Genomic DNA, 22,169 nt, shown 5'->3' on the forward strand with positions numbered 1-22,169 from the left:
CCAAAGAACACCCAGGACTGATCTCCTTCAGAATGGACTGGTTGGATCTCCTTGCAGTCCAAGGGACTCTCAAGAGTCCTCTCCACACCACAGTTCAAAAGCATCAATTCTTTGGCATTCAGCCTTCTTCACAGTCCAACTCTCACATCCATACATGACTACTGGAAAAACCATAGCCTTGACTAGACGGACCTTTGTTGGCAAAGTAATGTCTTTGCTTTTGAATATGCTATCTAGGTTGGTCATAACTTTCCTTCCAAGGAGCAAGCGTCCTTTAATTTCATGGCTGGAGTCACCATCTGCAGTGATTTTGGAGCCCAAAAAAATAAAGTCTGAAACTGTTTCCACATCTATTTCCCATGAAGTGATGAGACCAGATGCCATGATCTTAGTTTTCTGAATGTTGAGCTTTAAGCCAACATTTTTACTCTCCTCTTTCACTTTCATCAAGAGACTCTTTAGTTCCTCTTCAGTTTCTGCCATAAGGGTGGTGTCATCTGCATATCTGAAGTGATTGAAATTTCTCCCGGCAATCTTGATTCTAGCTTGTGCTTCCTCCAGCCCAGCATTTCTCATGATGTACTCTACATAGAAGTTAAATAAGCAGGGTGACAATATACAGCCTTGACGTACTCCTTTTCCTATTTGGAACCAGTCTGTTGTTCCATGTCCAGTTCGAACTGTTGCTTCCTGACCTGCATATAGGTTTCTCAAGAGGCAGGTCAGATGGTCTGGTATTCCCATCTCTTGAAGAATTTTCCACAATTTATTTTGATCCACACAAAGGCTTTGGCATAGTCAATAAAACAGAAATAGATGTCTTTCTGGAAATCTCTTGCTTTTTCCATGATCCAGCGGATGTTGGCAATTTGATCTCTGGTTCCTCTGCCTTTTCTAAAACCAGCTTGAACATCTGGAAGTTCACAGTTCACGTATTGCTGAAGCCTGGCTTGGAGAATTTTGAGCATTACTTTACTAGCGTGTGAGATGAGTGCAATTGTGTGGTAGTTTGAGCATTCTTTGGCATTGCCTTTCCTTGGGATTGGAATGAAAACTGACATTTTCCAGTCCTGTGGCCACTGCTGAGTTTTCCAAATTTGCTGGCATATTGAGTGCAGCACTTTCACAGCATCCTCTTTCAGGATTTGAAATAGCTCCACTGGAATTCCATCACCTCCACTAGCTTTGTTCGTAGTTTTGTTTTCTAAGGCCCACTTGACTTCACATTCCAGGATGTCTGGCTCTAGGTCAGTGATCACACCATCGTGATTATCTGGGTCGTGAAGATCTTTTTTGTATAGTTCTTCTGTGCATTCTTGCCACCTCTTCTTAATATCTTCTGCTTCTGTTAGGTCCATACCATTTCTGTCCTTTATCGAGCCCATCTTTGCATGAAATGTTCCCTTGGTATCTCTAATTTTCTTGAAGTGATCTCTAGTCTTTCCCATTCTGTTGTTTTCCTCTATTCCTTTTCATTGATCACTGAGGAAGGCTTTCTTTTTTTTTTTAATTTTATTTTATTTTTAAACTTTACATAATTGTATTAGTTTTGCCAAATATCAAAATGAATCCGCCACAGGTATCTCTCCTTGCTATTCTTTGGAACTCTCCATTCAGATGCTTATGTATTTCCTTTTCTCCTTTGCTTTTTGCTTCTCTTCTTTTCACAGCTATTTGTAAGGCCTCCCCAGACAGCCATTTTGCCTTTTTGCATTTCTGTTCCATGGGGATGGTCTTGATCCCTGTCTCCTGTACAATGTCACGAACCTCCATCCATAGTTCATCAGGCACTCTATCAGATCTAGTCCCTTAAATCTATTTCTCACTTCCAGTGTATAATCATAAGGAATTTGATTTAGGTCATACCTGAATGGTCTAGTGGTTTTCCCTACTTTCTTCAATTTAAGTCTGAATTTGGCAATAAGGAGTTCATGATCTGAGTCACAGTCAGCTCCCGGTCTTGTTTTTGCTGACTGTATAGAGCTTCTCCATCTTTGGCTGCAAAGAATATGATCAATCTGATTTTGGTGTTGACCATTTGGTGATGTCCATGTATAGAGTCTTCTCTTGTGTTGTTGGGAGAAGGTGTTTGCTATGACCAGTGCGTTCTCTTGGCAAAATTCTATTAGCTTTTGCCCTGCTTAATTCCATATTCCAAGGCCAGATTTGCCTGTTATTCCAGGTGTTTCTTGACTTCCTATTTTTCATTCCAGTCCCCTATAATGAAAAGGACATCTTTTTGGGGTGTTAGTTCTAAAAGGTCTTGTAGGTCTTCATAGAACCGTTCAACTTCAGTGGGGTTTAAATGACATGGTGTAGTTGTGTTGAAGGAAGGAAAACCCCTTCTATGGCTTGAAAGTGGGCTCTTATCTAGCACTTGGAAATGAATTATCTGAGGAGACACACATGCTGACAAAGCAAGAGACTTTATTGGGATGGGATGCCCGATGGAGAGCAGTAGGGTAAGGGAACCTAGGAGAACTGCTTTGCCTTGTGGCTCACAGTCTTGAGTTTTGTGGTGATGGGATTAGCTTTCGGGTTGTCTTTGGCCAATCATTCTGACTCAGGGTTCTTTCTGGTGGTACCCACATTGTTCAGTCAAAATGGATTCCAACAAGGAGGATTCTGGGAGGTGGTCAGACACATGGCATCTCCTTTTGACCTTTCTCTAACTCTTCCAGTTGGTGGGGGCTTATTAGTTCCCAGGAGCTCCTGTCATAAAATTACTCACAAAAATGTTTGCTATGGTGCCTGGCCAGGGTGGGCGGTTTCAGTCAGTGTGCTTCCCCTAACAGTCAGAGCTATTATAACACCATGTTAGCTGTTATTACAGAGACTGCTCTGAAGGGATAACAAAAGTTCAAGAGGAAAGATAAGACCTTGGGTCGAAAGGCAGAATCAAAGTGAGATCAGGCACCCTTCTGGTTTAACACCCACATTACCTTCTGTGAATCCAGGCTCATTTATTGCATCAGGACTGAGTCATTTACTTGTCTTTTTATGAACCCAGATCTGATAAATTTGAGACCCTAGAGGCTTCCAGTGGGTGTGCTCGCTGCTCATTCCTATGCTTTATTGCTGGACAATCACTTTATTTTCTTTGAAATATTTTTCCAAGTCCAGATGAAAGCTTTTGAGTTTGGCCATCAGAAAGCCCTAAAATGCATTGTATTATAGATTACCTTCTTTTGCAGCAGTGGAAGATGCTGGGAAATTGAAGGATTCATTGGCAAGTTATCAGTTATTTTGTTTTCCTTCACAGGCATTCTTGATTCTCTCACCAGAATCTTTTATTTGTTAATATTGTACTTTACGATACAGCATAAGATATTTGCAGGTTTAGTAGATGCTCCCAGAAATAAATTTACAGTGAGATTATTTAGCAATGTGTGATTTAAATCTCCTGTGATCATTGGTTCTCGTGTTGGTCAAATTATAAATTCTTAGATTAAAAAAGGGATTAATCTACTTTGTGTGTGGTGTGTGTGTGTGGTGTGTGTGTGTGTGTGTGTTTGCATTTGGTCATGTCTGACTCTTTGTGACCCCATGGACTGTAGCCCACCAGGCTCCTCTGTCCATGGAATTCTCCAGGTGAGAGTACTGGAGTGGGTTGCCATTTCCTCCTCCTCTTCTTGACCCAGGGATTGAACTCCTATCTCCTGCATTGACAGGTGGATTCTTTGGCAGGTGGATTCTTTACCTCTGAACCACCTGGGAAGCCAGGCCCTGTTTCCTAGAATACTTTTGTTTAGATGTTGGTAGGTAGTTGTGAAAAAGTTGCCAAATAAGTTTTGGAAATCCTATGTATGCTTTTTCATAACTGGAAATTGTCAATATACATTATCATAAGGAATCTTGTTGAAAATCTTTAAGAGTTTTCAAATGTGTTTGATCTTAGACTACTGCCTTTTCCTCAACACATGTTAATATACCTAAGGATAAGTGTACTTTAGGGTGAGGTTCTGGAAAGGTTAAGTAGCAACAATGGGCAGGATCTTCCTTTTTAAATGTTGTGTGAATATCATGTCACTGTGATGCCTCAGAGGCCTCTTTCAGTTGCCAGTGGTGTGGTTCTAGTGGTTCCTGTATCCTTCCAGGTGTTACATCACATTGGCTCAAGCTCTGGGCATGAGCATGGGGGGTGCCCCCGCTGGTCCTGCAGGAACAGGAAAAACAGAAACGACCAAAGATATGGGACGGTGTCTTGGGAAATACGTCGTGGTTTTCAATTGTTCAGATCAGATGGATTTCCGAGGACTTGGACGGATTTTTAAAGGTGAGGGTTATATTTTTTTATTCGCTGAAAAATGTAAGCTAAGGTGGACTATCTTGTTAAGATTTATTTTTCAACAACTGGCTGCATTTTAGTGTCATTTTCCAACTTTGTAAAACTTTTGGAAAAACCTGAATCTTTCCAGTATTGTGTGGGTCAAATGTCAATATTACTTGCCTTTGTGCTGTTCCTTTATCCCTGCAGGTTGGGTGTTTGCATTGCGAAAAAGTGTTACATTGCGAATTATTTTGGGGGCATTTAATATATGATCTATTTGTTCAACTTTATGTTTGAACAAATTTGATTCTGGCTTGTCTTGGCAGTTGCATAAGGCTCTTTTTCTTGACTTTCTCATTGGATGTACTAATTGGATTTTTCTATTTAATTTCCCTTCTAAGGACTGGCACAGTCTGGATCCTGGGGTTGTTTTGATGAATTTAACCGTATCGATCTACCAGTTCTCTCCGTTGCAGCCCAGCAGATTTCCATTATTCTGACATGTAAAAAGGAGCGTAAAAAATCTTTTATTTTTACTGATGGAGATAATGTAACTATGAACCCTGAATTTGGGCTTTTTCTAACCATGGTAAGGAACCATAAGAAGAGCTACTGAGCTTCAGCCTTCTGATCACAGTTTTCATGTCTCTCCCTTGTCCTGTCATTTATTTTCCATGAATGGAGATTGGGAGTGTAATTTTCACTCCTATTTGAAAGGCTTTGGTGATAAACAGAACTCATATTAATAACTCATGACTTAGTCTCTCCAGTTAAAAGGAGAGTGAGATATGTAAATGAATTTTCCAGCTGTCATTCCAGATTTGCTGTATGTGCATAATGAATCTTTTAATATTATGCTGATATATTGCACTTGTTACCCCATGATTGTATCATTCATCCTTCGGTTTTATTTTCTGTACAGAATCCTGGCTACGCTGGGCGGCAGGAACTCCCCGAAAACTTGAAGATTAACTTCCGCTCTGTGGCCATGATGGTCCCTGACCGGCAGATTATCATCAGGGTGAAGCTGGCCAGTTGTGGCTTTATTGACAACATTGTTTTGGCCAGGAAGTTTTTCACACTCTACAAGCTGTGTGAGGAGCAGCTTTCTAAGCAGGTGTGAGGTTCTGAAGGTCCCTATGTATTTAGGCTGGAGAAGGCAATGGCACCCCACTCCAGTACTCTTGCCTGGAAAATCCCATGGACGGAGGAGCCTGGTAGGCTCCAGTCCATGGGGTCACTAAGAGTTGGGCATGACTGAGTGATGAAAATTTTTATTCTGTTCTGGAGAGGGTGTGGAGAAAAAGGAAGCTTCTTACGTTGTTTGTGGGAATGTAAGTTGGTGCAGCCAGTGTGGAAAACAGTATGGAGATTCCTCAGAAAACTAAAACTAGAATTTCTATGTGATCCAGCAATCCCACTCCTGGGCATATATCCATAATTTGAAAAGATACGTGTACCCCAATGTTCATTGTAGCACTATTTACAGTAGTCAAGGCATGGAAGCAAACTAAATGTGCATTCACAGAGGAATGGAAAAATATGTAGTGTGTATATATATATATATATAATGCAATATTTGTTGTTGTTCAGTTGCCCAGTTGTGTCCCACTCTTTGCAACCCCAGGGACTGCAGCATACCAGGCTTCCCTGTCCTTTCCCATCTCCTGGAGTTTGCTCAAACTCATGTCCATTGAGTCGGTGATGCCATCCAACCATCTCATCCTCTGTTGTCCCCTTCTCCTCCTGCCTTCAATTTTTCCCAGCATCAGGGTCTTTTCCAATGAGTTGGCTGTTTGCATCAGGTGACCAAAGTATTGGAGTTTCATCATCAGTCCTTCCAATGAATATTCAGGACTGATTTCCTTCAGGATTGACTGGTTTGATCACCTTGCTGCCAAGGGACTCTCAAGAGTCTTCTCAAGGACCGCAGTTTGAAAGTATCAATTCTTTTTAATGGCTGAGTAATACTCCATTGTGTATATGTACCACAGCTTCCTTATCCATTCATCTGTTGATGGACATCTAGGTTGCTTCCATGTCCTGGCTATTATAAACAGTGCTGCGATGAACATTGGGGTACACGTATTACTCAGCCATTAAAAAGAATACATTTGAATCAGTTCTAATGAGGTGGATGAAACTGGAGCCTATTATATAGAGTGAAGTAAGCCAGAAAGAAAAACACCAATACAGTATACTAACACATATATATGGAATTTAGAAAGATGGTAACAATAACCCTGTGTACGAGACAGCAAAAGAGACACTGATATATAGAACAGTCTTATGGACTCTGTGAGAGAGGGAGAGGGTGGGAAGATTTGGGAGAATGGCATTGAAACATGTAAAATATCATGTATGAAACGAGTTGCCAGTCCAGGTTCGATGCACGATACTGGATGCTTGGGGCTGGTGCACTGGGACGACCCAGAGGGATGGAATGGGGAGGGAGGAGGGAGGAGGGTTCAGGATGGGGAACACATGTATACCTGTGATGGATTCATTTTGATATTTGGCAAAACTAATACAATTATGTAAAGTTTAAAATAAATAAAATAAATTAAAAAAAATAAAGAAGGCTGAATGCCGAAAAATTAAAAAAAAAAAAAAGAAAATATCAGTCCTTCGACACTCAGCCTTTTTTATTGTCCAGCTCTGACATCTGTACATGACTACTGGAAAAACCATAGCTTTGACTGTATGGACCTTTGTCGGCAAAGTAAAATCTCTGCTTTTTAATGTGCTGTCTAGTTTTGTCATTGCTTTTCTTTCAAGGAGCAAACATCTTTTAATTTCATGGTGCAGTCACTGTCCCCAGTGAGTTTGGAGCCCCCCCCCAAAATAAAGTCTGTCACTGTTTCCATTGTTTCTCCATCTATTTGCCATGAATTGATGGGACAGGATGCCATGATCTTTGTTTTTTGAATGTTGAGTTTTAAGCCAGCTTTTTCACTCTCCACTTTCATCTTCATCAAGAGGCTTTAGGTCCTCTTGCTTTCTGCCATAAGGGTGGTGTCATCTGCATATCTGAGGTTATTGATATTTCTCCTGGAAATCTTGATTCCAGCTTGTGCTTCATCCAGCCTGGCATTTTGCATGAGGTACTCTGCATAGAAGTTAAATAAGCAGAGTGACAATATATAGCCTTGACATACTTTTTCCCCAATTTGGAACCAGTCTGTTTTTCCATGTCCGATTCTAACTGTTGCTTCTTGACCTGCATACAGGTTTCATAGGAGGCAGGTAAGGTAGTCTGGTATTCCCATCTCTTTAAGAATTTTCCACGGTTTGTGGTGATCTACATAGGCAAAGGCTTTAGCCTAGTCAATGAAGATGTTGAGTCATAAAAAAGAATGAAATAATGTCATTCATAGCAACATGGATGGATGTAGAGATGACTGTACCAAGTTAGGTCAAAGAGAGAAAGACAAATACCATATGATATCACTTATATGTGGAATCTAAAAAATTATACAAATGAACATATTTATAAGGCAGAAACAGACTTAACAGACATAGAAAACAAATTTATGGTAATTAAAGGGGAACAATGGGGGAAGGATACCTTAAGAGTTTGGAATTAACATATATACATACTACTATATAGAAAAATAGATAACAAATAAGGACCTGCTGTATAGCACAGGGAACCCTACTCAATATTCTGTAATAACCTATATGGGAAAAGAATCTGAAAAAGAATAGATACATGTATATATGTAAAACTGAATTACTTTGCTGGATACCTGAAACTAACACAATATTGTAACTCAACTGTACTCCACTATAAAATAAAAATTAAAAAAACAAGAAAATTGTAGACTGGGGTTGTTGAGAAAGTAGCTCCTGGTATGAAGTAGAAAATGTTATCATTGCAAAAATGATTTTTCATGTATAGTTTTATTAAGCATATTTGAAGAAATTAATATTTATAGCCTAGAGATGAAGTGAATACTATCTGAATTGATTTAAGAGCCAAAGAAATATGCATATTGTTGTTTGCTCTTTATCCCACCTATACATTTATCATAAAGTGTTGTGTGTCTTCATGGTTTTGAGGAACCTCTAATTCAAACTTCTTTGAATCTAAATTATTTCTTACACTCACAGATTCAGCTAAATTCAATTCTCACTCAAAACACCCTTAGTTTCTTTTGCTTGTGCTCAGCCATTCAATCATGTCCAACTCTGCGACACCATGGACTGTAGCCCACCAGACTCCTTTGTCCATGGGACTTCTCAGGCAAGAATACTGGAGTTGGTTGCCATTTTCTACTCCAGTGGATCTTTCCAACCCAGGGCTCTAACCTGAGTCTCCTGCATTGGAAAGTGGATTCTTTACTCTTGTGCCACCTGGGGCCCCCTTTACTCTGTCCTGTGTGTAGAAAAACTCCCACATCACTAACTCCTGCCCTCTTCTCTAATTTCACATCTGTTTCCTTCATTCCTATTGCCCTTATTCACAAGGTCATTGGGAAATGATACGAGTCCATGTGTACAAAACAATTGGCCCCCGTGCCGATCCCTTGATCAACAGCCTGTAAATCTCGCTTCATGCCCGCAGATTTAACTGAGTCTAATTATGGAAAACTTTCCTTAATTAATTCCACCCACCAACAATTTCAAGTCATTGTTACTTTTATGGAAGCTTGCTTATGTTTTTATTTTATTGAGGATTAGAACTTAAACTCCTTGAAGGTAGGAACTCAATCTGAATATTTTTATGTGCCCTATCCATCAAATGATTGGTATTAAGTGATGCATCCAGCTTCCAATTAGCAGATAGTTTTTTTCTGTAGGTTTTTACAAATTATGATTAAAAATATAGCCATTGAAGGCAAAAGGCGAAGGGGGCAACAGAGGATAAGGTGGTTAGATAGCATCACCGGCCTAATGGGCATGAATTTGAGCAAACTCCAGGAGATAGTGGAGGACAGAGGAGCCTGGTGTGCTCCAGTCCATGGGGTTGCAGAGAGTCAGATACGAATTAGCAACTGAACAGCAATAAAAAATGTAACATTAGCTTATCATCCTAACTATTTTTGAGTGTACAGTTCAATAGTGTTGTGGAACAGATCTCCATAGCTTTTTTCTCTTGCAAAATGGCAACTCTATACCCATTAAAAAACTCCACTCTCTCCTTCCCTCTGTTCCCTGGTAACCACCCCTGAACTTTCTGTTTCTATGTATTTGACTACTTTAGATATCTTATACAAATGGAACTACATGGTATTTGTCTTTTTGTGACTGGCTTATTTAACTTAGCGTAATGTCCTCAAGTTTCACTCATGGTATAGCTTGTGATAATGCTTGCTTCCTTTTTATGATTGAATATCATTCCAGTTTCTGTATTTGCCACATTTTGTTTATCCATTCATCTGTTGATGGGCCTTTGGGTTGCTCCCACCTCTTGGGTGAATAGTGTTGCTATGAACATGGGTGTACAAATATCTTTTTGAGATTCTGCTTTCAACTCTTTGGGATATAGTCCCTCAAGTGGGGTTGCTGGATCCTATGGTGGTTCTATTTAAAAAAGTTTCGAAGAATTGCCAGAGATACTGTTTCCTATGGTGGTTGGAGAATTGGTTTTTAATTATTTGCTTTATATGTGCTAAAGTTTTGGGTGATTGAACTTTTATAAATACATGTCAAGAGGTCAACAAAGCTGGGGTCTTGGCTTTCCAATTTGTCCTTATTGTTACTCCCTTTCGTCCCTGATGGCTCAGATGGTAAAAGCGTCTGCTTGCAATGTGGGAGACCGGGTTCGATCCCTGGGTGGGGAAGATCTCCTGGAGAAGGACATGGCAATCCACTCCAGTACTCTTGCCTGGAAAATTCCATGGATGGAGGAGCCTCATAGGCTACAGTCCATAGGGTCGCAAAGGGTCAGACACTACTGAACAACTTCACTCACTTACTTAGGTAATCTTGGAATTTAGCTACTTTTTTTTTTCTTTTTGATGTTCCTATCTTCTAACCTTACGTGATGGTCATAAGTGAGGTCACAGTTTAATTCTGGTTTGAAATTTTAGTTTTTGAGATATGAGGACATTTTCTTGGCTTAAGAATGGCTCAAGGGAACCTATATTTTCCATGAGGAAGTTTACTCCTTTCTCCCTGTCGAGACCTGTCTGTTATCAACAGTTTTCAGATCTAAGGGCTTAAATTAGTGATGACACAGGGGAGTGGGCTTTTTTGGGTATTCCCCATTTCCTAAAAAGAAAAAGTTATTGATAAAAAGATTTATTGCTCTATTATCTGTACATGTGTTCAAAAGGAAAATCAGCATTTATTCATTATGCCTCTGTCAAATTTGTACAGTTGCCATGGGTAACTTAATTTTGAAAATAAGCCCAGTGTTCTTCATATTCTTCAGGTACATTATGACTTCGGTCTGCGTAATATTCTGTCAGTTCTGCGAACCCTGGGAGCAGCCAAGAGAGCCAGCCCCACGGATACGGAGTCCACGATCGTCATGCGTGTGCTGCGAGATATGAATCTTTCCAAACTGGTGAGGTTCACAGATGGAGCTGTTCCATCTGCTTAAATTTCAGTTTAAGTGCAAATGAGATTTAGAAATATTTATTTAAAGATCTCATTTAAAATGCTTAATTATCAGATGAAGCACTTTAAATTTCATAGAGCATGACTTTAAATTACATTTTTTCAGAACTAATTTCTGTGGTGGCTCATATCTAGTCTAACACATGTCTATTCCAATAGAATGAAAATGGATTAAAAAAATCTACATCTTAAGTTTCCAGATACCTTGAAATTTTTGTGTTTTAGAGCTATAATCCCACCTTTTTTAAAGTAGACTTTGGCAGGAAATTGAATGTAAGATTTTGCAAGTGTGTAAAACTTCACATTCTTTGATTTCACAGTTGAGACTGATAATCAATCATCTGGTTATCAGTGAATCTATATACAGTGAATCTCTATCTATATTGACGATATATTTTTTCATAGTAAAAGTATGAATTAAACAAATTTCATTTCATGAATTTGCCGCTCTGTTTTATTTGAAAAATTCTTTTTCATTTAAATAAGAAATTATAGGTTATGTAGTAACTCCCTAAACTGGTGGTTTTACAGAAAGTTGTCTCATAGGCAGTATTTTCTTTCCTTCTATTTTCTTCTTTTTTTCCCTCTTCTTCTCTACCCTTCCTCCCTTTTAAAAACCAATTTTTAATGCATGGGAAGCATGATGAAAGTATTTCTCAACTTCAGTGGAGGTATTTTATTTATTACTGGCTGTGATAAAGTAATCTGAAATGTATTCCTCATTTTCAGTTTGCCTAATATTGCTGTGCTTGTGCCAAAAAGAATTGGTCTGATTTCCTTTCTTTTCTTTTTGAGATTGATGAGGATGAACCTTTATTTTTGAGTTTGATTGAAGATCTCTTCCCAAATATTCTTCTGGACAAGGCGGGTTACCCTGAACTGGAAATGGCAATTAGTAGACAGGTAACATGTTTCACAGGACATCAAGCTGTGTGTTCCTTTCGTCTGAATTTCATGAGAATCAAGTGGAGCTGCTGCTGCTGCTGCTAAGTCCCTTCAGTCGTGTCCGACTCTGTGCGACCCCATAGATGGCAGCCCACTAGCTCCTCTGTCCCTGGGATTCTCCAGGCAAGAACACTGGAGCGGGTTGCCATTTCCTTCTGCAATGCAGGAAAGTGAAAAGTGAAAGTGAAGTCGCTCAGTCGTGTCCGACTCTTAGCGACCCCATGGACTGCAGCCCACCAGGCTCCTCCATCCATGGGATTTTCCAGGCAAGAGTGCTGGAGTGGGGTGCCATTGCCTTCTCCATCAAGTGGATCTGGTGTGGTCTAAATCTATAGATTCTGAGAACAACACCAAGGCTGTGACTACAGTTTTAAGAGAAGCTATTGCACACCATTAATAGAATTTTTCCCGACAGGGGGTCTTGCTCAACTACAGTTAGCCATGTGCTAGTGGCGCTGTTACTGATGGAGACGGTTCCACACCAGATTCCCAATGAAAAGTGGTGGGTCAGCATGGGCCGGGGGCGGTGCGGCCTGCTGCCTTTCCTGTGCTAGGCTTCGTTCTCTCTGCAGCCCTGGTGTTTGTTTATCATGTTGCTTTGGTGTCCTGACTCCTGCTACTGAGAGTCATTTGGAGTGATCTCATGTGGCTCCTTCGCTGTCCATCTTTTCCCCCAGGCCAAGGATCACTTGTGATTTCTTCCTTGGGCTTTGGGGGATCCATCATGTGAAGTGTATCATGAGGTGTCTGGATTTTCCATGATACTTGGTGCAGCTTTAAGTTTTTATCATCTTCCTATGCTGTGCTATGCCAAGTGGCTTCAATCGTCTCCGACTCTTTGTGACTCTATGGTCTGTAGCCCACCAGGCTTTTCTGTCCATGGGATTCCAGTCCAATACTGGAGTGGGTTGCCATGGCCACCTCCAGGAGATCTTATCCCCCCAGGGATCGAAACCACATGCCTTACATCTGCATTGGCAGGTGGGTTCTTTACCACTAGCACTTCCTGGGAAGCCCTATAGTCTTCCTAGGGATGGAAATGAATCATGAAAATCTTGTGCCTCAATTTCCTTTCCTATGAAAAAGCATTTGGAAAAAAAAGTTTTATAGAAATGGTGACTAGCTCATATTTATAAAATGCATTTCAATTATTTGAATGTATTTGTAATAAAAATTAAATATTTTTAAGTATTAAATATTATAAGTATTTTAGGGAGACTTTCCCTTTAAAGTCAGTGTATAAAAATCTTAATCTCCCAATCAGGTAAAAGTGATAATTCATTTTGCAAATGGCTTCTTCATCATATGGCCAACTTAATTGTAGCATTGCCTAAAAATGCTAAGTATAAGCTAATTTATAAAGTGACTTACATTTGTAATTTGTAGCATATGAGAAATATGAAGAGTCAATAGATAGCATAAAATAATACATAAATATTATCCAAAAATTATTTAAGTAAAAATAAAAGCATCATTTATAGTGAATTTAAGCATAGCATGATGGTTAAGAGCATGAACCATAGGGCTGAATCTTGGGGTCAGATCATTACTCCATAACTTTACATGAATGATCTCGGGTAAATTACTTAGTTTCTTTGTGTCTCAGTTTTCTTATCTGTAAAATGAAGACATCATTTGTACTAAGCTCATAGAAGTTTAAATTTAGAATAGTGTTTCACAGAGTAGCTTCCGTACATCTGTTTGATAGATAAAAACTATCCATTAGATTTACAAAGATGGCTTGGCAGTTGTATGGAATTTCAGTCAACTTGGTATGCTTGAAATGATCTTTTTATACTAAATAGTATCTTCTAAATTAAACATCTAAAATAATTTTGCTATTTGAGCCTTTGTTCTTAAGTTGCTCCTAATGTGTACATTCATGTAAATATAAGTGTTTGTAATTCCCCAAGTCAGATATGGATTAGGTTGGGATATCATTTTGATTATGTTCAGCCTTCTTTTTGTCTAGGTGTGAGGAGCCTGGTGGGCTGCCGTCTCTGGGGTCGCACAGAGTTGGACACGACTGAAGCGACTTAGCAGCAGCAGCAGCATATATTTTTTATTGTAGTAAAACTCATTGCTTAAATATACCTTTTAAACTATTTTTTAAGTGTATAGCTCAGTGGTATTAAATACATTCATTGTATTGTGCAAACATCACTACTGTTCGCCTTGAGAACTTTTTCCATCTTTCCAAACTGGCACATCCATATGTATTAATAATAACTCCCCATGCCTCTAACCTTGCTCCGTGTCTGTACTTATTTTGAACACAACGATAAGTCCTGATAGCTGTTTATGTGGGGATTTTGTTTTGTTTTCAGGTTGAAGAAGCTGGTTTAATCAACCATCCTCCTTGGAAACTGAAAGTCATCCAGCTGTTTGAAACACAGAGAGTGCGGCATGGAATGATGACCCTAGGGCCAAGTGGGGCAGGGAAGACCACCTGCATCCACACCTTGATGAAAGCCCTGACAGGTAAGGGGACAGTCAAGCCTCACTACTCTGGGACACGTTTTGTGACATGTGAATGCTCCAAGAGGAACACAAATATAGATGTATATTAGCATATTTTTATAGGAGGAGACCTCTTAGAGAAGGAAATGGCAACCCACTCCCATATTCTTGTCTGGGAACTCCCATGGACAGAGGAGCCTGGTAGGCTACAGTCCATGGGGTTGCAAAGAGTCAGAGATGACTGAGCATGCATGCAACAATATTAGAGTTGAATAGCATGGGGTTGCAAAAGAGTCAGACATGACTTAGTGACTAAACAGCAGCAGAAGCAAGTAAGATACAACTTTTTTGAATATTGGATATGTTTTAGAGGTAACACAGTACATTAATAGACCAGAGGAGAAAAACATTTTTTTTCCAGCTTATATTTTAAATTAAAAAATTTTTTTCTTATTTGATTATGCTGCATGGCATGCAGGATCTTAGTTTCCTAATCAGGGATCAAACTGTGCTCCCTGCATTGGAAGCACAGAGTCCTAACCACTGGACTGCCAGGGAACCCCCATTTCCAGCTTTATTCAAATATTATTTTGACACATATATAAGTTTAAGGTGTGCAGTGTGCTGATTTGATCCATATAGATGTTGCAAAATTATTGTCACCATAGCATTAGTTACCACCTCCATCATATCACGTAATAACCATTTCTTTTTTGTGATGACAGCATTTAAGATTTATTGATAGTTTCTTAGAAATATTCAAATATTTGTATGATACAGTATTATTAGCTATAATCACCATGCTGATACATTAGGTGCCCAAACTTGCTAATTTTATAACTAGCATTTTGTACCCTTTTCCAATATCTCTCCATGCCCCACCTCCATCCCTTGTAACTACAATTCCATAATCCATTTCTCTGTTGTTGTTGTTCAGTCACTAAGTCATGTCCAACTCTTTGTGACCCCATGGACTACACAGGTTTCCCTCTCCTTCACTATCTCTGGGATTCCCTAATAGCTCAGTTGGTAAAGAATCTGCCTGCAATGCAGGAGACCCCGGTTAGATTCCTAGGTTGGGAAGATCCGCTGGAGAAGGGATAGGCTACCTACTCCAGTATTCTTGGGCTTCCCTGTGGCTCAGCTGGTAAAGAATCCGCCTGCAATGTGGGAGACCTGGGTTCGATCCTTGGGTTGGGAAAATCCCCTGGAGAAGGGAAAGGCTACCCACTCCAGTATTCTGGCCTGGAGAATTCATGGAGTTTCAAAGAGTCAGATACCACAGAGCGACTTTCACTTTCACTATCTCCTGGAGCTTGCTTAAACTCATGTCCATTGAGTCGGTGATGCCATCCAACCATCTTGTCCTCTGTTGTCCCCTTCTCCTCCTGCCTCCAATCTTTCCCAGCATCAGCATCTTTTCCAAAGAGTCATCTCTTTGCATCAGGTAGCCAAAGTATTGGAGCTTCCGCTGAAGCTGTTTCTCTGAGTTTGACCTTTTGAGATGCCACATATAAGTGATACCACACAGTATTTGTCTTTCTGTGTCTGAATTATTTCATTAGTGTGATATCCTCAAAGTCCATCCATGTTTTCACAAATGGCAGGATGTTCTTATATTTGTGGATGAATAATATTCCATTGTGTATGTGTGCCACATCTTCTTTATTCATTCATCCACAGGCAGACACAAGATTGTTTCTATATCTTGGATTTTCTGATTATGCAAACATTTTAAAAAGTGATTTAATGGACTGTGTTATATGTTTTACATATGTTATGCCATTTAGTTTTCAAAATAATCTTGAGATGTGACTACTTTTATCTCCATTTTGGACAAAAAAGTCAAGATTCAACTTCAGAAATACTCAATGTCAAAAAGATGGTAAATAATGTGACTCAAAGTTAAGGTCAGAGCCCATTAAGGTAAAACCCAGAATTTTCCCAGCATACCATACCATTTTGCAATTATGACTTAATATAAGATGCTTAATATATGACATATAAGATCCAGGTCTCCCACATTGCAGGTGGATTCTTTACCAGATGAGCCACCAAGGAAGACCAAGAAGACTGGGATTGGGTAGCCTATCCCTTCTCCAGGAGATCTTCCCAACCCAGGAATCAAACTGGGGTCTTCTGCATTGCAGGCAGATTCTTCACCAGCTGAGCTACCAGGGAAGCCCCAAAATAAGATGCTACCTCTCAATAAATATAAGATAATTCCAAACCTGATTCTTAAATTCTATGTGTTGAAAAACTACTCTCACTGTAAACTAATTTCCTGCCCCGAATCAGAAATTTTTCTTGAGAAGTGAATTCAGTGCACTTAATTTCCAGATGTCCCTAAGCCTCACATCTAAGCCCCTAACCCAAGGTCATCTAAGCATAATCACTATTGCCTTGTTCACAATTATCCTTGTATTCTGTGGTTCTTATTAAACATTGATGACTTTCTTCTTAAAAGTATTGGCAACAATGGTCATGACAGTTAAGTTCCAAAATATCACAGAACTTTGGCTGTTAGAATGCACCATGCATTGTCCCACAGGGAAAAGTTGCTTGGCTGGGTTTCCGGTCAGCTTATGGAGCCTCAGTGCACTGATGTTGGTTGGTAGTGATGGTCTATATTTGTTCTAGGGTCCTGCACACGCTGGGTTTAATCTGTTTCCTCAGCTACAGGATGAAGTGAATTCTGTACAATAGGACTCTCTACATGGGGGTCCTCACACTGAGACAGGATTATACTCTCAGCCAGCACCTACTTCCACCAAAACAGATTTCACACCTGCAGGACTTTGTCATGTGATTTTCATGTGTGCTATTAAAATTCTGTTTGGGGATCTTTATATAGCATTAAAATGATGTATTCCCTCTCTTAAAGTATGCTTAATAATACTTCTGTTGGTATGAAGCTGCCTTCTGTTAATAAACTACAAATGTACTGGGTACAGTTACCTGAGCAAATAGTTGTGTCTGATTCTTGCATTCCCAGAGTGGGTAGCCCACCAGACTCCTCTGTCCATGGGATTTCTCAGACAAGAGTATTGAAGTGGGTTGCCATTTCCTTCTTCAGGGAATCTTCCCGACCCATGGATCAAACATGGGTCTCCTGCATTGTGGGCAGATTCTTTACCAACTGAGCCACCTGGGAAGCCCTGGTGTCTTAAAATGAGTACTAAATATTAAATGATATAGATATATTATGTATAATATGTCTAAACTATGTACTCAATATGGCATCACTGGCTTTGGAGAAGGTCTTTGCAAAAATGAATAAATTATTAGACTACTTGCTGTTTATTGACTCATTCTTGGTTTAGTTTGTAATACTTTGGTGCAGTCTCAAAACCCCAATGATCTCAGTTTGTTTCCAAGGCAAGACATTCAACAACACAGTAATCCAAGTCTATGCCCCAACCACTAATGTTAATGAAGCATTAATTTAGCTGATTTTTTCCAAATGAGCAAGACCATATCTCAGCAAATGAAAGCTGTTAATGAGGAGAATCAGGCATCTTCTAAGTGAATTTCAGATATAAGATTTAACGTGTGTGCATGCATGCTTCATCCTTCAATTGTTTCTGACTCTTTATGATCCCATCGACTGTAGCCCACCAGGCTCCTCTGTCCATGGAATTCTGCAGGCAAGAATACTGGAGTGGGTTGCCATTCCCTTATCCAGAGGATCTTCCTGACCCAGGGATCGAACCCAGGTCTCCTGCATTGTAGGCAGATTCTTTACCGTCTGAGCCATCAGGGACCTAAGATTTAACCTAGTAGACCAGAAGCCAAAAGATTTTGAGCTGTGACATTTGAAGCACTTCCAGATTACATTAATTCCTTCATCAATTCCAGCATGGTATCATTTCCCCCGCTTTTGTAACATGCAATTTTCTTTTCCAGATGATAAAAAAGTGCTTTGGTCAATAACATATAATGAGGATAATTATGATAACTTGGGGTGCAGTAAGATATGTATTTTCAATGTAATTTCGTATTTTTCACGTTTTGAATATCTGCTGACAGATAGTACACTGCAAACTGGTGCAGTGTTGCCTAATGATAGTTCATTCTACATGTGAGTTGTTTAAAATCTGGATTTACTTGGTATAGATTGTGGAAAACCACATCGGGAAATGAGGATGAATCCTAAAGCAATTACAGCCCCACAGATGTTCGGTCGGCTTGATGTGGCGACGAATGATTGGACCGATGGGATATTTTCTACTCTTTGGAGGAAAACATTGAGGGCTAAGAAAGGTAGGAGATGAATTACAAGTGTAATTTTTTATTTTTAAATTTTTATTGGAGTAAATCTGGTTTACCATTTTGTGTTAGTTTCAGGTGTACAGCAAAGCAAATCAGTTATACATATACATGTACCAGTTCTTTTTTTTTAAATTCTTTTCCATATAGGTCATTATAGAGTATTGAGTAGAGTTCCCTGTGCTATACACCAGGTTTTTCTTAGTTATCTATTTTATATATAGCAGTGTGTATGTCCAGCCCAATCTCCCAATGTATCCCTCCTCTCCTCACCTCTGGTAACCATAAGTTTGTTTTCTACATCCATGACTCTAAAGAGAGTATTAGTTTATACCTTTTTTTTTTTTTGGTAGCACCACACAGCATGCAAGATCTTAGTTCTCCCACCAAGGATTGAACCTCTATCCCCTGGGGTGAAAGCAAGGAGTTTTAGCCACTGGACCACCATAGTCCCTGAATTACAGCTATAATTTTTGACATGTGCTTCTAAATAAAAGCCTTGGTAGCTATTTAAAATTAGTAGGGGACTTCCTGGTAGTCCAGTGGCTAAGAATCCATCTTCCTATGCAGGAAACACGGGTTCAATCCCTCAGGGAACTAAAAACCCACATACCAGAGGGAAATTGAGCTTGTGGGCCACAACTAAGACCTAACACAGCCAAATAAATAAATATTAAAAAGAAATAAAATCAGTAAAATTGTATTTTCTATATAATATCTTATTCAAGACCAAGAAGTCATAAATCAGTATGATATTTGTGAATGTTGAAACACAGAAATGATTGATTAATGTATTTAAAATACCCACCTCCTCCCTTTTTTGGGTTACAAAGGGAATTATTTTCCTTTTGAAAAAATATTTCTATATTCCTGTGATATCTTAGAATGATATAGCAAAAGCTGTTAAAGAAAATTGATTGTATTAAGCCAAGTGATTTCACCATAACTATTTTCACTGAATATTTAAAAAATGGTACTCATCTCAGTATGGCCTATCTTTAAAAAACCGATTCTCCTATAAAACTATAGGTGGAAATGAGCTTCTTAGGAAAGAAGATTGTATCAAAAAGAAAGTTTTTGATCATACGTCATTCTCTTTAGATGACATGTGTGTTTGGCTTTAGTTTAAACCAATTCCTTAAAGGCTAGTGGTTCACTCTGAATATTCTCTTACCTAGGGACCCTGCAAACTGAGCCCAGTGGTCCCAGAATATAAGTTCAGATGGAGGAGGTGATGATCAGTTTTCCTCTCACTCCTAAATGAGTAGGAGAAAGCACCGTGAAAGCAACAGCAGGGATACAGGAGGAGGGCGGAGACATTTGGGTTCATTTCATGAGTCCATGCCTTGGGAAACAGTGTTCTGCTGAAAAACATTTAAGGTGGCACCACAGATCTTTCTGAGGGAATGTGATTAATCAACCCAATACCAATGGTGAAAGAGAAAAGAAAATGCTTCATTTCTAGTGTATTAGAAACTGCTGCTGTTTTATGGGAATTAAATACACTTTTGTTTCTGACTTATTCTAGTAATCCTGTGTCACACAGATCCAGTGAGCAAATGTTAACTTAGAGACTAGGCACTCAGAGAGGTTTTTTTTTTTTTTTAACTCTTTTAAAAAAGGGCAACATACACTTTTACTTTCACAGGGACTCTGGCGATCGGATCACAATTTTCCTTAAACTGCTAGTTGAATAAGCATAATTAGGATTTTCTAAGCATTTCATTTGACTCAGAGTACTGCATAGTTGTTACAAATAAAAATTAGAACTACAGACTTGGTCATGGTGCTGGTTTGTAAAAGAGAACTAGTGGTTAAAAAATTAAGAGCAACTGTGAAACTGAATACCTAAATTTACAAGGGCATTTCTGTTGGGTGTTCTGCTTATGCTGCTGTCTTTACCTCCAAATATCTCCTGACCTGACGTTTGTTAGTCTTTGTGCCCAGTGTCCCTCGGAAAGTGCTCTGTTGGGGACACTCATAACCTCCACCTTGTCACACACAGTGTGACAGCCGTTGCTTCTCAGTCTAGTCCCACTCTCAGCAGTGTCTGGCACAGCTGATCACTCCTTCAAACTCTTCCACCACTTGACATCATGGGCACCTTCCTCTACTTCTGCTTCACTGAGAGGTCAGCCAGAGGGAGGAACCAGCGGAGGAGACCCTGGTTCAGACCCAGAAGTCTGAATGTTCAAGTGCGTCTGTTCTCAGACTTCTTATCTATACACTTATGATCTGGATGAAACTTACCCAGTCCGTGGCTCTCAATGCCATCTCTAAGCTGATTTCTACATTTTTTTAAAAAAAATTTTTTAAAAAAAATTTTTTTAAAATTTTATTTTATTTTTAAACTTTACAAAATTGTATTAGTTTTGCCAAATATCAAAATGAATCCACCACAGGTATACATGTGTTCCCCATCCTGAACCCTCCTCCCTCCTCCCTCCCCATACCATCCCTCTGGGTCGTCCCAGTGCACTAGCCCCAAGCATCCAGTATCGTGCATTGACCCTGGACTGGCAACTCGTTTCATACATGATATTTTACATGTTTCAATGCCATTCTCCCAAATCTTTCCACCCTCTCCCTCTCCCACAGAGTCCATAAGACTCTTCTATACATCAGTGTCTCTTTTGCTGTCTCGTACACAGGGTTATTGTTACCATCTTTCTAAATTCCATATATATGTGTTAGTATACTGTATTGGTGTTTTTCTTTCTGGCTTACTTCACTCTGTATAATAGGCTCCAGTTTCATCCACCTCATTAGAACTGATTCAAATGTATTCTTTTTAATGGCTGAGTAATACTCCATTGTGTATATGTACCACTGCTTTCTTATCCATTCATCTGCTGATGGACATCTAGGTTGCTTCCATGTCCTGGCTATTATAAACAGTGCTGCGATGAACATAGGGGTACACGTGTCTCTTTCCCTTCTGGTTTCCTCAGTGTGTATGCCCAGCAGTGGGATTGCTGAATCATAAGGCAGTTCTATTTCCAGTTTTTTAAGGAATCTCCACACTGTTCTCCACAGTGGTTGTACTAGTTTGCATTCCCACCAACAGTGTAAGAGGGTTCCCTTTTCTCCACACCCTCTCCAGCATTTATTACTTGTAGACTTTTGGATCGCAGCCATTCTGACTGGTGTGAAATGGTACCTCATAGTGGTTTTGATTTGCATTTCTCTGATAATGAGTGATGTTGAGCATCTTTTCATGTGTTTGTTAGCCATCTGTGTGTCTTCTTTGGTGAAATGTCTATGTAGTTCTTTGGCCCATGTTTTGATTGGGTCATTTATTTTTCTGCCTTTCTGCCTTCTTGTCTTTCTAACCAGGTTTGACTTCCTGTTGCTCCTGGGGCATGATCCCCTTAGCTTGTACCTACTTTAGGACCTTTGCAACTACTGTTGCCACTGCCTGAAAAATCCTAGTTCTACATCTCTTCATCACATCATTCTGCTCCAGAAATATTTCATGCACCGCTTTATCTAAAATGCCCCACCCTCTTATCCTGCTGAATCTTTCTTACATATTTCTTTGCATATTGCTTTGTCATCTCTACCCCTTAGAAAGCAACCTCTGTGACGGGCAGGATGTTGTCTTTTGTATCACCCTATCTCAGGAACAATGCTGGTACAGAGAAGGTGCTCAATGAGC

General features: G+C 39.5%; 1 protein-coding gene across 1 annotated transcript in view; it reads left to right on the plus strand.

Moving 5' to 3' along the window:
- Positions 1-22,169, plus strand: part of DNAH5 (dynein axonemal heavy chain 5) — a 336,311-nt gene that overhangs the window by 170,314 nt on the left and 143,828 nt on the right. The window contains exons 36-42 of the mRNA XM_045163647.1: positions 4,098-4,276; positions 4,672-4,859; positions 5,193-5,387; positions 10,650-10,784; positions 11,633-11,740; positions 14,110-14,263; positions 18,359-18,505. Of these exons, the coding sequence (XP_045019582.1) occupies positions 4,098-4,276; positions 4,672-4,859; positions 5,193-5,387; positions 10,650-10,784; positions 11,633-11,740; positions 14,110-14,263; positions 18,359-18,505 (1,106 nt within the window). The remainder of the gene's footprint in view (positions 1-4,097; positions 4,277-4,671; positions 4,860-5,192; positions 5,388-10,649; positions 10,785-11,632; positions 11,741-14,109; positions 14,264-18,358; positions 18,506-22,169) is intronic.

This window comes from Bubalus bubalis, chromosome 19 (genome assembly GCF_019923935.1).
Source record: "Bubalus bubalis isolate 160015118507 breed Murrah chromosome 19, NDDB_SH_1, whole genome shotgun sequence".
Taxonomy (NCBI): Eukaryota; Metazoa; Chordata; class Mammalia; order Artiodactyla; family Bovidae; genus Bubalus; species Bubalus bubalis.